Source organism: Squalius cephalus, assembly GCF_949319135.1.
Source record: "Squalius cephalus genome assembly, chromosome: 5".
Lineage (NCBI taxonomy): Eukaryota > Metazoa > Chordata > Actinopteri > Cypriniformes > Leuciscidae > Squalius > Squalius cephalus.
This window is the reverse complement of record NC_137126.1, coordinates 32,924,378-32,941,632: the sequence shown is the minus strand read 5'-3', so window position 1 is coordinate 32,941,632 and position 17,255 is coordinate 32,924,378. Positions and strand designations below refer to the sequence as shown.

Below are 17,255 nucleotides of genomic sequence, written 5' to 3'. Positions count from 1 at the left end.
AGTTTACCCTACTGACCCTTCTTTTTGATTTTATTTGGTCAATATTTACTCAGAAGTCTTATCTAAAAACAGAAAAGATTATCAGCCTAATCCATGAATATTATCCACCCTCATATAACTAGAACAACTACTTAAATCATACATGATTTTAGGAAAAGTCATTCATCATCTGATATCTCAGTTATGCTGTAGCACCTATGGGGATTTGCGATGCTTTCAGAATGATTTAGTCACTGTTATGTTGCATCCAGAAACATTAATGTCAGTGTCACTGGATTTGCCCCTCTCTGTGTGTAGATATATGGAGGACAGGGTTTTGTGTTCGCTATAAAAAAAAACAAAAACAAAAAAAACCTCATCACTTAATGGAAAGTGAATTGAAAAAAAATGGAAAAAGGTCAATTTATATTTATACTATCAAATCTGAATTTTCAGCATTACTCCAGTCTTCAGAGTCACATGATCCTTTAGAAATCATTGTAATATGCTGATTTGGTGCTCAAGAAGCATTTCTTATTATCATTGTTGAAAATAGTTGCGCTCCTTAATAATTTTGTGGCAACCATGATACATTTTTTTATAATTAATTGCATAATTCTAAAATAATTGCATGCACTTTTACTGTAAAATAATGGCAAATTATGCAGGCTCTTATAACAAAAATGATTATAGCATTATATAAAAGCTTCTGCTATATGTTCATGTTGTTTACTTTCTGTCCCTGTTTGGCCATTTGTAGTCATTGTGGGTCAGAGGTCCAGCCAAAGGATATCTCCCACACTCATATTAATACATTCTGAATGATCTTGGTCTAATACACAGTGACATACCTGAGACTTCTAATCTCACAGGTGCGCTCCCCCCTCAGGCACCCCTCCCCCCGCTTCCTCCACCCTCCTCTACAGCTGTCTGTCAAACTCTCCGCCCTTAAACCCTTGGACACACTCGATCAAAAAGACACATGTTATGGCTGAGAATCACAGTGAATCCCCTTTTTTAAACAGACAAACACCCACACATAGTACGCATCTGTTTGGACATGCAATGAGCTAAATATGGGCCACCAATTATATTAACAGGGTCAATGCCATTTAAACAAGCACGTCAGCCGTCTCTCTGGTGGAAAAACATAACAAGCGCTGTGTCTTGTTTGGATCGTCCACGCTGCATTAAATGAACGTCACATGGGCCAAATGAAAGACAAGCCCGTTAAAAAATAAACGAACAAATCGCATCTCGATTCTCAGAGGCTGTTAGCGGACATGATTGTGTCAGTGTTTATTTTGAGAGTCACCAGGCTGCTTCGCCCAATACAGCCTCCCCGGAGCAAGATGAGAATTTGTCCCGCTGAACACCACTCGTGTCTATATATATTATAAACTGACCTTATTGTTGGGGTCAGATAGGCGATCATGGTTGTGTGTTCTTTATAAGGAAACAGCTGAGGCAGATGAATGAAAATAAACAACACATGAACGCTGGAAGTTCTTTTCACTCACTTTCTTGCCTGACTTTTAGGTCCAGATCAGGCTTAAGGAGCCAAGCTGTCTTTAGGGAAGTAGAGGCTGACACAGAAATGGCTTTTAGTGCTTGTGTAATAAATGCCGTGACCACATGAAAAGCACTGTTGAAAGGAGGAAGAAAGGCTGCTGTCTAATTCTGGCCATTGCTATCACAGGCAGCACATACTGTACATCAGCAAAATACAACCCCACAAATACACACACACATGCCAAGAAGGGATCTGAATATAAGAGAACTTTGATATGAGGTCAAAATTTGTTCAATTAAAAGCAAACACCCTGAGTACATTAAAGTATGCCAATCGTATCTCAAACACTAATGTATATTGCACTGCACGGTTATGGAGCATATTAAATACTCTGTGCCTTCAACATTACACTTCAGCATTAAGAGCTAAACTTGTAATCGTCTTTTAACGAGTTTACTTTAATGGATTTATATTTCAGGTTTGAGACAGACATCAGAAGTAAACACAACAGCTATAACTGCTTCTACGGTGAACAATTACAGTGCATATGGAAATCAACTTTGGGAGAAATGGAAGCCATTTGTTCTTCATGAGGGTTTCAGAAGAGCGAGACAAGCTTATAAACTCAATTACTGAGAGTTTTTCATTACTTTCATGTTTTTGTTGTTGAAAGTCCTTTAATACGAACACAGTAAAACAAGTGAGAGAAAGGGAGAGAGACGACTGCCAAGCCTAAAGTGATTGAGCCAACCTCAAAGTTTTATTTTGAACACAGACATCCAATTTGCTGCAAGTAGGCTATATTTAAAATGCACTGCTGTGATACTTACCTACACACTGTATATATATATATATATATATATATATATATATATATATAAAAGCTCCTTCACAAATAAACACTTTTCCTGTCACATTTGCCTTCTTTTGTTTGGCTAACATTCTACTGTGACTTGACTCTGGCTAAGCTAAAGGTAAACCTTATCAAAAGTTTTCTGCTAACAAAGCCCACAGAGAGGAATTGTAAACCCCTTGCAAAATTTGGGGAAATCTTTCGCCCTCACACGAAATTCCGGATTGCGTCAATTCCTATTAAATTGGATTTCACCAGCAAAAATTTGCTGAACAACGATAAATGTGACTGCACCTTTGTGCAAACGCCACTACACACGTCCATTATAAACGGCTTCCTTATGAGCGATTAGTCAGGCCAACTACTGTTTAAATTAAATTAATTAAAAACAAATTGTAATTCTATCAAACAAATAAATAAAGATAAACATTTATTAGCACATACGCTGCACACAAAGTGTCATTACTGTATGTGCAGTGCATGTGATACGTGCTTCTGCTGACCTCCTTCAGTACAGCCCACTGTTTTGTCGCTGATAGGCCTTATCACACCTTCAACTCACACCATAAGGGGCACAAGTGGAAATGACAGTGTGTGGGGTGTGTGTGTGTGTGTGTGTATGTGTATGTATGTCTCACAAAAGGCACTGCCAAGGAGTGTGTGCAGGCAAAACTAGAGCTGAGCCAGCTAGACTGGACCATCCAGTGCAGAAGAGCAATGCAGCAAAACGTACAGTACTGTAGTCTCCACTTCCCCTCATAAACTGTGAGCCTGTGTATATCTGAATGTGCAGACATACCCATTTTCCCTCAAGGAGCTCCTCGGGCTCCTGGATTACCCGACACACTTAATTAAGCACTTGTCTTGAGATTAAACATTCTCATACCTCAGATGCCTTTAGGAAAAAACTGCACCTTGCAGTATCCGCTGCACCTCATAATCCAGATTACCAGTCAAACTGCCTTCATTAGAGCAGGCGTCAGGCCGGTGGCTCAACGGAGGATCTTAGATCAAATAATGTTAAGTGGCCTCCTTCTGTACGTCCCTGTGGTATTCCCCGCGCCTCCTAATCCCTGTCTTAACCGTAATCTGTTGTTGAGCTCAGCCTGTCTGCTGGAGGGACTCTTGCCAGCCAGCCTCCCTGGGTCTGAGCCATCACAGCCAAACCACAAATTTAATCAAACCAAATGGTTCACAACCTCAGTCCCATCAATCTGATCTCTCGGTCCCACTGGAGGCTGTGTTGGAGACAGAAAGAGACGGATATAGATAGTGGACAACTATAATGGGCCGATGGGGAGGGAAAGACGAGGGCAAATCAGCCCCAACGTTGCAGAAATGCACCTCGGGCTAAACATAAAGAAGGATAAAGTCTCCTACGACTTTGACTCGCCAGATATGAGTTATAGCAGATATAACTATAACTAAAACCACCAAAAACATGCAACACGAGCCTAGTGATCATATTACACTCACACCTAACCACAATCCAAACTCGACACAGGTGATAAGCAAGTTTTTCTCAAAGATTCAGGACACATGCACATACATACTAGCGTGGTTTTCTTCGTATCGTGCTCTGTGGTTCCTCAAGAGGGACTGGTTGTCTCTCCTTTGCTGTAAAAACTGCACACCCACTAGTTTTGTTTAGGTGGAGAAAACAGCTAAATTAGAGGTTTGCCGTTCTCTTTCACACACAAGAATATCATCAATCAGTTAAACATAAGACCGACAAGGCCAAAATGACACACGCTGCTTTTTTAGAGAATTAACATTTGGTTCTGGCTAACAGTGATGAGAGACTTTGGTTGATGACAAAAGATTCCAAGACAACCACAGCCTGGAAGAAGGGCTTGTAAAAAGTGAAACTGGCAGTAATTGGATATGACTTAAATAGCAAAAAACTCAAATTAAGTGTTTTCACAGTGATGGTATTTATTAGACCCGAATATAGTCATTCGGACTGCATTCATTTGTATGTAAGACACTGACTGAGAATGTAATGTTAAGTTGTTCAGTTTTTCAAGCAATTGCTGCATACACATTTGATTTCATTGTGTGTCAGAGTAAACTGCTGCACTAAAACTTAAGTGGGCACAGTTCTGTTTTCCATTTTTTTACTACACCACTGCAAATGTTAAAGCATCGTGGCTTAATGAATTTATTTTTAAATTATGGCAAAACATCTGTTTGCTTTTACAGGGATAGTTTACCCATAAACAAAAAATGCTGTTATCATTTAATCACTCTCAAGTCATTCCAAACCTGCATACATTTCTTTTTCTTTTCTTTTTTTGAATTTCGAAAGTCAAAACAACATTGGACCCTGCTATGTTTCATTGTATGAACAGTAAAACAGACTTTTTTTTCTAATATATTATTATGTGTTCTACATTGAAAGTAAGTCATATGGGTTTGGAACAACATGAGGGTGAGTAAATGACAGAATTTTGTTTTGGGTGTAGCCTATCTCTAATTTTCCCTCGGACACACAAACCCACAAGCACTCACACACTGCTGAACATCATTAATATGATCCCTGTGTCAGTCTGACTGCAGTACAAATGACTGAACAGCAGTGGTGAGGAGGTCTCTCAAACATGTGGATCATTCTCTCTCTCTCTCTCTCTCTCTCTCTCTCTCTCTCTCTCTCTCTCTCTATCTCTCTCTCTCTCTCTCTCTCTCTCTCAGACACACATGTAAGAGTGATCGCCGCCACTGCAGGATAGCTGCGTCAGATACCCTCTCCTCTTTATCCATGAAGGGGGCTTCCCCCTCACATACGCTTCTCATAATGCATACTGAGGTGTAAAAGAGATCCTGCTCAACTCAACAACATCCAGTCTGCTGATGCACAACACTCACAAACCAAACACATTTACAAAACTCCACTCCTGAGATTTGACCATTTTTGCTGCAATCTCACTGCAATCATCATCTCACACATTTCTCTATGTATATATCATCTATACTATTCAGAGGTTAAGAGGTTGATCAACTGTGAATGTTTCACATGAGCAGTTGTTGCCTATAATATGATAAAGAATCTATTTCATAGACAAAAGTGTGTATTTGTTAACTCACTTGAGAAAAACTTGGAATTTAGCTTACATTGATATTGTATCTATGAAAGAGGATGATAAATTTGTTTATGCAGGATAACCTTTGAGTGAAACTAGAATGATTTTAGAGATGGCGAGATTAGATGAGATACCCTATACCCACGTAAACCCCTATTTTTCATAATGTTATCACAGCTCGACTGTCTTATGTAATGTTGCTGAACCTTGTAGTATACAATCGAGCGCTACAAAACCGCCATGAGCCGATATAACGTTGCCTTGTCTAATTTTCTTCTTTCACGTCTTCTCACACTTCTTCACCCTAATACTGACTGACGTCTTAAAATTGTTCGCCTACGTGATGTAATACGCGACCATCTGGCAAAATAACGCACCTTTTACGTTTAGTCCTATATGAAAGGATGAGAGAATACTTTGCCAAAGCAGATCCTGCAACTGGAGGCATCCCGGGCTTTGCTAAATAACTACAGCCTCCCATTACAATAAAGTAGCCTACATGCTGCAGATGCGCGCCATTCAAGCATCTCGCCCAGTCAAAAGTATCTGTGAAGCGCGCGCTGGAGGGAACGTGATGTTCAGCGCAGAAAGAACAGACACTGCAACATTCACATTTCAATTATGGAATCGTCATAATGTCAAAATACCGTTTTTCTTCTTCTTTTTACAATTAATAATTGTTTGTAATGAGTAGGCTATTTCCTGGTAGGGCTACAATATCTATGTTACATAGGCGTATAAAAATATATATATTTCACAAACTTCACCTGATAATGAAGGAAGCGCATGAACATTTCTTAGTAGGCAACTTACATCATATCAATCAAAATCACAATGCGACAAGTCAAGAAACAGAAGGAAAAAATGTCATGTAGTCTTCATAGTAAAGCAATGGGGATTAAAAGAGTCGTATCCACTATTGACGGCTATACTAAATCCCGCATTTCAGAAATCCCTAGCTAATAGCGCACTCTTGCCTTGTTCCAAATCTCTAATCGCTTATCATTAGTTATTCATGAAAATTACCCCTCTCAGAGTGCGCTGGAGCAAATGTCAGCTGACATGTCGCCTCAGATCAAGTAGGCTACCCATACAAAAAAACAACAACAACGAATTAATCCGCACTTTTTGAGGGATGATAAATTTGACAACAGAAAAACTAGTAGATTAAATCTGTTCTAGTTTCTATGGAAACGTGTCAGACCACGGCGGCGCTCTGCCTTTATTCCTGAATAACTTGATTCAAGGGCATCTTGTGTGTGGCGCTACTGAGGTTAGGCTACTATTTATAAAACCATGGATATAAGATGTGTCCCTCGAGAAGTTTGCTCTAAATTACTTTGGACTGTAATATCCTCGAGTAGCCTATAGCGCTACTGCTTTAAATGAGGTCTGTGAATGTTTGTAGCGTATTGGATGCAGTGTCCATGAGCTGTATAGGCTATTCATCAATTGGTAAATACGTTACGTGATTTGAATCACATTTTAAATTTACAGACAATGCTAAATTAATTAACCTCATACACAGGCTAATTATTTTGTGGAGCTTATAGCCTATGCACATTATCCTATAGAGAGCCTATGTGTAATCTAATACTGATATGAAAAAAAAAAAAAAATCATAATGACATAAAATTTACATTGTCATGAGACTTTGGATTATGTCTCTTTTGCGAGACATAAAGTCAGATTAGATTGATCTAAGATCATTCACAATTGTAGGCTGATCAATATCATGTTAGAACGACGGGTAGGTTACCTTTTCCAATCCGGGTGGCTTGATTAAATCACACAGTATAAGCTGTAACCCGTTCAATAAAACTCAGCACGTGTGCAGCAAGATAGAGCCTATGATCACTTGACTTATGTTAATGTTTACAATGTGATTTTCCTGGCCAGTGTGTTGAACTGAAACATTGTAAGTGAAACATTAAACAATACAAATGGTGACCATCGCTGCTGTTGCTCTCCTAAGCTAGTTAATACAACGAACATCTATAGCTACCAAGAAAATGCTGGTCTTACCTGCTACGGTGTATCTGTCCATGTAATTGAGCACATTTCCAAAACTCAGAATCCCGGCGGCAACGAGCGGAGTCCGGCATCGGAGTAATGCGGCACGGAATTTTTGCCCAGGTTTGCAGGGATGCAGGTCTGTACTGGATTTAAGTGTGGGACTCATGCTTCCAGACAGCGTGTGCACCACATCCGAACTGCTGCACCCCTCGATTTCACATCCATCGCTCTCCACGCACATCTTCTGGCACGACAGATCCAGCGCAACCGATTGAACGATTTCTGAACAGAGACAGGACGGTTATGACGGAATAGTGTTGCACCTTTGAGCGGAAAATGACAAAAAACAAAAAACAAACAAAAAAAAACACTGTGTTAATCGCTAAGAATAAAAATCATTGATTTGATTATTGCTCGCTGAGCTCGGTTCATGTCTGTACAGTGACAGGATTGAGCGCTCGGGAAGCGCTTTTCTCTCACTCTGTAGTGAGTGTGTGTGTGTGTGTGTGTGTGAGGGAGGCGTGGTTGCGCGTTAAGCCCCTCCCACTCCGAGCAATGAAGGAGCAGTAGTGTGTGCGCGGAATGCTCATGTGAGAGAGGAGATTTTAGCAGTGACAGAACAGCGCACCCAGGGCGCTCGTGCAAAGTTGCTTTGTCTCTGTAAAATAATTCATCGAATAAACTCAACTGACGTGAAACGTCCTCTAAAGGTGTAAATGAAAAGAAAGCACGGAGCCATAAGGAAACATTACACTTAGACGCAGGTCGTCATGGTATCAGGTTGACTCAAGACAGAGTGCGAATTATGGGGGGCTTTGGGGGGTCTGACCCTCCCTACTAATCTTTAAGCCCTCCAAAGGATGTCAAAACAAATTGTTAGGCATCTTGCAAAGTACATTATACAGGTTTAATTCTATAATTGCTCACAAAAGGGTAAAAAAAAACAACAACATTTTAAGCACATTCTCACTTGTAGAGAAATTCACAAAATAGAGAAATGTCGTTCGACTGAGGAAGGTAACCATAGCAACAGAACGCCGCTCGAGGACTTTGTATCGTTAGGATGTGTTAGGAGTATCAAGTATCCTGTCAAACGGACACACCGGCAAGCACATACATCTCGGAGACGTCTATTTGATGTGCGTGTTTTCATCTGGAAGACGGTGTTGTTGTTTTTTTTTTTTTTGTTGTTTTTTGGGTGGGGTGGGGGTGGGGGGTTGCTTATCTGCAATATGACATTTCCTGTCAGATGATAAATAGACATTTAGAAAACGTCTTTAAGATATTTATGATTTAGAATGTATGCAAAACTGACTTTTTAAAGATGTTTGTACACAGCAGATTCTTTCCAGATGAACCGCCCTTTAACAGACATCTTGGAGACGTATGTGTGCTACTGTCTTTATTTTATCACTTTATTGCAGATTGACATTCACACGTTTATCACTTGCGATATAATTCCTTGTGTATAATTCGCAATTGGCTATATCAAATAATTGTAGTATAGCCTAGCTTCGACGTCTTATGTATGAAAATGATAGTAATGATGCTGACATAAATGATATGAAACTGATCATTCATATTAAGTAACTAAACACTGAAAAAGTATAATAAACATGAAATGGCCTCTTTAAACTTTTGCAATTCAAAACATCTGTAATGGAATACCCGTTAGGCTACTTGAGTGCATTGCGGTTAACTGTCAAAGTAGGATATACTGTTTTATTACACAAAGTATTTAGGACATAATATTTAGCCTACTTAATTCTTATGAAAGGGTTTGCATGGGTTAAAACAGCTGAACTCAAGTAGTAACACAAGTCACCTCATCTGAAAGCGATCGTGGTCTTCAGCACTCTGGACAGCTCTACGATCTAAAACCTATACAGTCACACTGATCGAATTATATCATGAACACTGTTTCACCTCATAGTATATTACACTTACGGCATTTACTAATTAATATTCTGAAAAATATGTAGCCTACTGAGAAACATGCTATTAATTGCAAAATGATGGTAGGCTATTTGAATAAGGTAATAGAGAGTTTACTTCCCATACATGTGTGGGATTAATAAATTAAGGGTATTATTGAGCACTCTTCGATTTTATTGCACGCTTTTCACCGAAACCCATCAATTAGCGAAGATTAGATCAAATCACGTCATTGAGTAGCCTATCTTAGTTTTCCCCTCCTTTTGTTAATGCGCTAATCACTTGTATCTTACAGCGCGAAATTCGTAAAATATTATGAAACTCTAGAGGACAGCAACGTGCCAAGCCCCTGTTAAAATGCCCATCCTTAAAATAAACAGTTTTCCCAAGGGGAAATATCAAAAGGGGGGATTTTACTGGAGTTAAGATTTATCTCGATCACAGAAGAGTCTTTTATGAAGGGGCATTCTCACGAGAGAAGGTTGAAAAGATACTAGACAAATTATTGTAGGCAAAGAAGGAAGTTATTCGTTTGTTATTTTTCTTTTCATCTTAATTCCCAGATCACAGGGTATATGCTACTTGTCAGAAGAAATCAAACTAAACGGGGTCATATGCTGCACTGCCACTTCATACAGTAAAGACTGGCTAATTCAGTCATTCATTTTACACATCATTATTTTTATGTAAATTAATCCAAGTGGCAGTGATTTAAATTTATCATCATTGTATCAATTGCCTATATAAGATTGCTCAAATTTTGAAGTTCTATTCAAATTTAAATCATAACACCACAAAACGAGTTACTAAATGTGTAAAACTAAAGAAAAATAAATACAACTATACCAAATGGTTGAATGATGCATGCCCCAGTGCATGCTGGGAAGAGGGCTACTGAGACTAAAACAAGATTTTTTTTTTTTTTTTTTTTCAGTGATACTTTAATACATGTTTGTGTTGCTTTCTTGGTGCAGTGTAACGCTGGATCAATATTCAGAATATACTGCCAGTTTAAATAACCTTGTGATCTTCAGTCACAAACTTCATGAGTGATCTGCATGCCAGCAAATCTCACATCCTATGTACCGGTCACAGGCTGTGCAATAAGTAACCAAGCATCCTTTATCTGCCTCCTGCTGTATATCAGCTGCTCTCTTGCGAAGGCTGGATCACAGATAAGTCAAACAATCCAAATGCCTAAAGTTACCTTTGTCATCCACTATTCCTGTTCCTGTTGTTCTGCACTGCACTGCACTGAGTTCCTGTTGGTTCTGCACTGCATGGGCAATCAGTATCAGTATGCATATGCCTAGACTGATAAATCAAAGAAACACACACACTTAGGTTAGTTGTGTAAGTATGTAGGTATTTTTGTATTTTGTTGTTGTGGTTCATATCATTTATTATCACAAAAGGAAGCCTCCGTAACTCCTGTCCCCTAAATAATGACATGATAAGCACTATAGACGGAAGGGAAAGGGGCTGGTCCCGTTTCACTTCCACAATATCATTTATCTTCCTTCACATTCCTTGCTGCATGCAGCTGAACTTCTGACTTATGGTTCAGAGTACAGGTAAACGTGTGTGTGTGTGTGTGTGTGTGTGTGTGTGTTTTAAAACATGTTTAAGACATTTCTTTGATATAATGCATTAAATAATTCACAGAATCACTGTTAAAATAAAGATGAAAGAAGCAAGCTGTTGTATACTGATTTCATCAAAACCAGAGACAAACAAAGTCTCATGGGCAGACTTTGAAATCAATGAAACATAGAGAGAGAGAGAGAGAGAGAGAGAGAGAGAGAGAGAGAGAGAGAGAGAGAGAGAGAGAGAGAGAGAGAGAGAGAGAGAGAGAGAGAGAGAGAGAGAGAGAGAGAGAGAGAAACTGATTATGGAACAGAATAGAATAGAATTGAATAAAGAGCAAGAGCTATTTATACATTAAAAAACTGTGCTTTGGCAAGAAGTCAAGTCAAGAAAAAAAAAGTGAAAACAGAGAGAACATGGAGGCATGTGGACATGGAGAAAGAGGTCAACACTGAGAGTACATTGGACTAAGAGAGACAGATGGAGAAGTGTTATGACCTGCTGGTCTAATGCTATAGGGAAGCTGTCAGAAGTAGGAAGGACAGATAGAGAAGATGTGGAAGAGAGAGAGAGAGGTTAAAACAATAGTTTTAATTAATGTAAAAGAATGAACTCTGGTGACAGTGTAAACTTAACTCTCCTAAACAAACAATGTTGAAGCAAAGCTTACTTGTGTATATAAACAAAGCTTTTTTTGACTGTTTGAATGTTAAAACTGGATTATAAAAAGCCCAGTAAAATACCTCAATGCAATAATCTCAAATGAAAATATTCTTAATTGATACTTTGCACGTGACGTCAGTTGTACTGGCTGGCGGGCAGGCAAGAACGTCGTTCTCTAGCAACGAAAACCAGTAAACTAATCAAGGATCTTGCCAGGACGTTGCCAGTTTTAATATACAAAAGTTGGTGTTTTGAGGTGTACACGACATGCCAGATAGTTGTTGTGCGATTGGATGCACTAACCGCGTTTGTTGCCCGCCAGATATCACGTGACTGCAAAGTATTAATAGTATTTTACTTCAAAACAATAGCCTAGCATAATCATTACCATTTGTCCCTTTTTGAATTACATGTAGAGGACACCATATATTGAGGGTTGTAATGTAAGTCAGTGACCATTTAAATCAGGGTTCACCAATCTCGGTCCTGGAGGGCCGCTGTCCTGCAGAGTTTAGCTCCAACCAGCTCCAACACACCTGTTTGAAAGTTTCTAGTATGCCTAATGAGACCATGATTAGCTGGTTCAGGTGTGTTTAATTGGGGTTGGAGCTAAACTCTGCAGGACAGCGGCCCTCCAGGACCGAGATTGGTGAACCCTGATTTAAATTATAGGTAAGCAAATCATACATTTATATACTAGTAACTTTTGTTACAATTGTTATGAATTATTAAAATAACTGAATAAAGATTACAGTTGCATAGCCAACTTCCACCACAAACACTGAATGGACTATTGTTCAAATGAGCACATATGGTGTCCACTACAGTTTATTTTAGTTATGGAATGTAAACACCAAATACATAAAAATTCTTGAAATAAAAGTGTTTTTTACCTGTCTGGGTGTCCTAAAAAAAGAGAGGAAATGCTTCACCACTTTTGTCAGCATGTTGATTTTATGTGGTCATAAATAAAAAGAGCACAATGGCAGATAAATACAGTCATACAAAATTATAAGAAAGAATTTCCTCTGCTGAACACAAAAGAAGATGTTTTGAAGAATATGGGTAACCAAGCAGCTGATGGACCCCATTGACTTCCATAGTGTGGAGAAAAAAAAATGGGGCCCATCAACTGTTACAGGTTCAGATTCAAGGTACAGGTTGAACTGTTACAGGATCAGAAACTCATACAGGTTTGGAACAACTTGAGGGTGCGTAAATGATGATAGAATTTTCATTTTCAGGTGAACTGTCCCTTTAAGTGTCAGAGGGTTCATTTGAGGGCCAGAATATTACAATTGTCACAGTGAATCAAATTATTATTGTATGCTTGTTTCAATACGTTAAATATGATATGCTCCTCAAAACAATTATCAACCAAAAAACAAAAACAAAAAAAACAAAGAAGCCAAATGGCACAAAGCCAGTTTGAGGTTTTGATGGTGTCTATCTACATCTGCCAGAACCACAAAATAATGTGTGTCACAATGGTGAGATTGTACAGGAAGTGTATATACAATCAAAGCTCCCATAATTTAGGTCCTTTCACCGTCTGCAGAACAGCATTTTCAAGATATTAATATTATTAGCAGTAAAACAGCTGTAGTTGAGAACTGTCATGATCAAAATCATAAAAGCTCCATTATTGTCAAAAATGGCCTCTGCTCATTTATAATGACAAAATGAAAAAAGGAAAAAGTTTAACTTGTGAAGTATTAATATAAGTATTAGTATAAATTTAAATGTGCCTCAAAGGATATGAGCCTAATGTTCTCCCCATTAAGTTAAATTGCACAATTACTGCTGTGAGAAGATAAATGGGCCCCTGATAGCAATTCCTACCACTCAACTTCATGTTTCATTTTTTTCCAACAGGGATTTGGCCTTCAGTAGATCAATCATTTAAAGGATAATGTCGGAACAGATTCCTTAATCCACTTTATTTAAAAGCACTATATTTTTAACATGGAATGGATCAAAGTTAATAGTTGGTGCTCATGTGCAGCGCTGGGCCGAGGTCGAGTTGTGCACAGCTCTGGCTGATGATGCTTCTGGTAACTGTAGCCATGGTGAGAGCGGGAGAGGGACGGGCTCAGACCAATGCAGTGAATAAGAGGATTCTGGCAGCCGGGAGACTACAGGCTTTTTAGCTGTCACAGGGCGTTATGGCCCCAAGTGGTGAATGGCCTCTGACTCAGCTAAAAAAAGCTGTGCATAAAACCTAGGGGAGGGGGGAGGGGGGAGACTGATTAGCAGAAAGGGGAATAAAAGGAATAGGTCACAGCAATGAAGACACAATGTGTTTTCTTAAACCCAAGACTTTGCAAAGACTACAAAGTTTTAGTTTACATGGTCGTATGATCCAGCCTCCTCATAGGCAACAATTCTATTTTGTTTTCATACTTATTACTATTACTTATTCATCATGTCATGTTTATTTTGTTTGATCCTCTCTCTCTGTTTTTTTTCCCTCTCATTGGCCGTGTTTACTCTGCTCTAGCTGGTGCTGTTTATTCTTTTCATTCTGATTCTGTGTTTGCAGATCAAACTCGAGATCACAGAAAAGTATCTAGTTTTCCTAGTCTGTTTGATCTCTTTGGTCGTTTCTCTTGCGTTCCCTCTTTCTCAATCATTATACTTTTATTTATTCCCCTACTTTCTTCATTGTTAGCTGTTTTAAATTATGAAACGAGCCAAGACACAGCAGTAGATAACTCTGCTGACTTTTCCACGCAGAAAATATTTACATGTTCCTTTTAGTTCACATGTTGATTTAAGTATCAGCAGTATACCAAGTGTTCCAGCTTCACTTAATATTGGATTCTAAATAAATAAATATGCGGCCGGTCATGAAATATTATTTTATAATCTTAGCTGTATATTATCTTAAAGCTTCCACTGAGGAAAAATAATAAAACAATCAAACAAACAACAAGATGAATGCTGCAACAATATTACAGTAATATTAATATTTAATTACAGTAATAATATATTTTTTTCACTGCGATCGAAAACTGATACGGAAGTTGCACCAGTTGCGTATAAAACAAGTTCTACCAGAAAGACTTGGGAGATAGAATGATGTAAACAAAGCATTAATTTATTGACAGCCCAGCAAGCAATTATTTATAAAGTTATTTGGCGTAGGCCCCGTCCGTAGTGCATAAACCGAGGGTAACAGATCTGCATTTCCTGCCTGAAGATGAAGGCAGGGGCGCAGCCGACCCCCCGGGAGGTATGGACAGGGCCATCCTGGTGGTGGTGGGGAGGATGGAGGTTGTTTGCGTCAGCTTCTGCAAACTTTTATACAGCAAGGACATGATTGGATAGATGTGAAGGTAATAAGTGACGTAGTAATTGAGTCTTCCTGGCAGAACTTATGTTAAAGCTTCATATCTCTGCATGACATGATAGTGGCTCCAGTTACAATTACTCGGATGAGTGGACTGATGTACAGCATTGCCATGAATGACGGTGAATAAACGTCACAATTAACCAATCAGAATCAAGTATTCCACAGAGCTGTTTAATAGGTTGTGTTACGTTACGTTGTGACGTTCTTCTTGTCTTTAGGTTTTTAGGAACCCATTCTGATGCTTTTTTAAAAAAAAAAGAAAAACAATTTTTTTTACCACTTATTTAATTAATAAACAGAGACATTAAAGAATGTATTTCTGGCTCCATACTGTCTCCATGGACATCCTTTGCCTATCTAGACGTCCTATTGATGCCTTCCTTCCTGTGTGGGGGAGCCACAGAGCTGTATGGCATGATAATACATTATCATTTCTTCAGCCACAGTGTGTTTTGAATGATAAATTGGGGCTTCTTTTAAACACATCCATGTATGAACCTGATAATGAGGCGCATGGTGTGTTCCATTTATCACTTTTTACTTAGAAAAACTCAATAGTTGGCAAATAACATTACATTATAATAAATAGTGTTTTAGCAGTTCTGATAACACTCTTACAACAGATAGCTGTTTATACACACACATTTTGTTACTATACTTCTCTCTTTATATACAGTCTTGCTTTTACTGTCCCACAGATGATCTTCAATTAGAAGCACATGAATTGGCTGAGGTTTCGGGGAGCACCTGCTCTGGGGAAAGGCATTCCATGAATTCCAGTTTGAAGATATATGTGTCAGAGATTGAGAACATCCCCTTCCACCATGATGGATATGCACTCTCATTAGCCAATTTATTTAGTACTTGCCACGACACCCTACTGTAATTCTGTTCAAAGCTGAAGCCAAGTTTCATCATGGCTGTTCTGGTTCTGTGCATAACATTCCCTCCAGATGTTCACACTGCTTTTTGAGGAGCAGAAAAACGTGTGCCAACTCCTAGAGTTAGGGAAGAGAGTTTGAGTACAATCGTTTTGGTGGGGGACAAATTGACCCTAATTTAATTCAATACAATTCACCAGAAATCACTCTATGAAAAACAAAAAAGAATCAGGTAAAATCAGTAAACCTTATGTTTTTTAATATTTAAAACAGAGAAAGTGTAGAAAGCACTCAAGAAAACTTCTAACAGTGGAGAATGGCGTTAGTAATGCCAAGATCACAGGTTTGATTCCCAGCGAACTGAAAAATACATGAACTGATATAAAAAATGTATGCCTTCAACGCAGTGTAAGTTTTATTTGGACGAAACCATCTGCCAAATGCATACGTGTAAATAATGTCAGAGGGTATAATACATTAATACATTTCATGTTTCTATCAGCCATAGGGACATGTGCTCCGACATACAGTGTGGTTGAACTGTATGTCGGACTCAATGTCCTTTCCCCGTCTAATTCCCTTCTCTCTTCTCCCATGATTACCTGTCTGCCCTCATGCTGTCTTATCTAAATAAAGGCAAAAATGCCCTAAAATATATATATATATATGTGTATATAATATAATATAATATAATATAATATAATATAATATAATATAATATAATATAATATAATATAATATAATATAATATAATATAATATAACTGCTGTGCAGCTGCCTTTAACCGTGAAAGTTAAACACATCCGTGTGTCGACACTCTGCAGGCCCTAAATCAGTGGTTCTAAACCTTTTTTGGGCCAGCACATTGGGCCAGCGTAATTAATACATTACCAAAATGTGATTACAGAATATATTTAAATGATCCATCAATTTGTCATTTTCTCCTTACAGTCTTGCGAGTTAACAATGATGCCTGACCAGTAAATTACTTGGTGAACAAAGAAAACATTTTGGCATTAGTTAATGCCTAAAAAAGTCAAATTCGTCACGGAGTGAATGGGAACATGATTTATTGAAAATATTTGAAAATATATAAGTGGTTCTTAAGTCAATACTTTTTAATGGCTTGTCAACTTTCTATTCCTCCGCTGCATGATTAGTCAGCGCTGGATTCTAGCCACCACCGGATTGTTGTCAACGCGAAACACATTTTTGAGCATGTGAATGCTGATTCTAGTCAGTGCTTGAGTGCTGGTCTATGACTGGACCAAGTCTTTGCAAAAGAAACGATACATAGCTTACATGTCGCATTAAACTAACAACTGACATAAACTAACATAAAACCTAGCAAGAGGGATAGACACATATTAAGTCTCTGTTATCACAGTCTAAG

General features: G+C 38.5%; 1 protein-coding gene across 2 annotated transcripts in view; it reads right to left on the bottom strand.

Annotated features, from left to right (window-relative positions):
* The window catches only part of spns2 (SPNS lysolipid transporter 2, sphingosine-1-phosphate), a 67,878-nt gene extending 59,937 nt beyond the window's left edge, over positions 1-7,941 (bottom strand). The window contains exon 1 of one of the 2 annotated variants that reach the window (XM_079871062.1): positions 7,451-7,941. In XM_079871062.1, coding sequence (XP_079727188.1) covers positions 7,451-7,682 — 232 coding nt within the window. In that variant the 5' untranslated portion in view covers positions 7,683-7,941. The remainder of the gene's footprint in view (positions 1-7,450) is intronic. The other variant, XM_079871063.1, reaches the window with a different exon arrangement.
* Between the last annotated feature and the right edge of the window lie 9,314 nt (positions 7,942-17,255).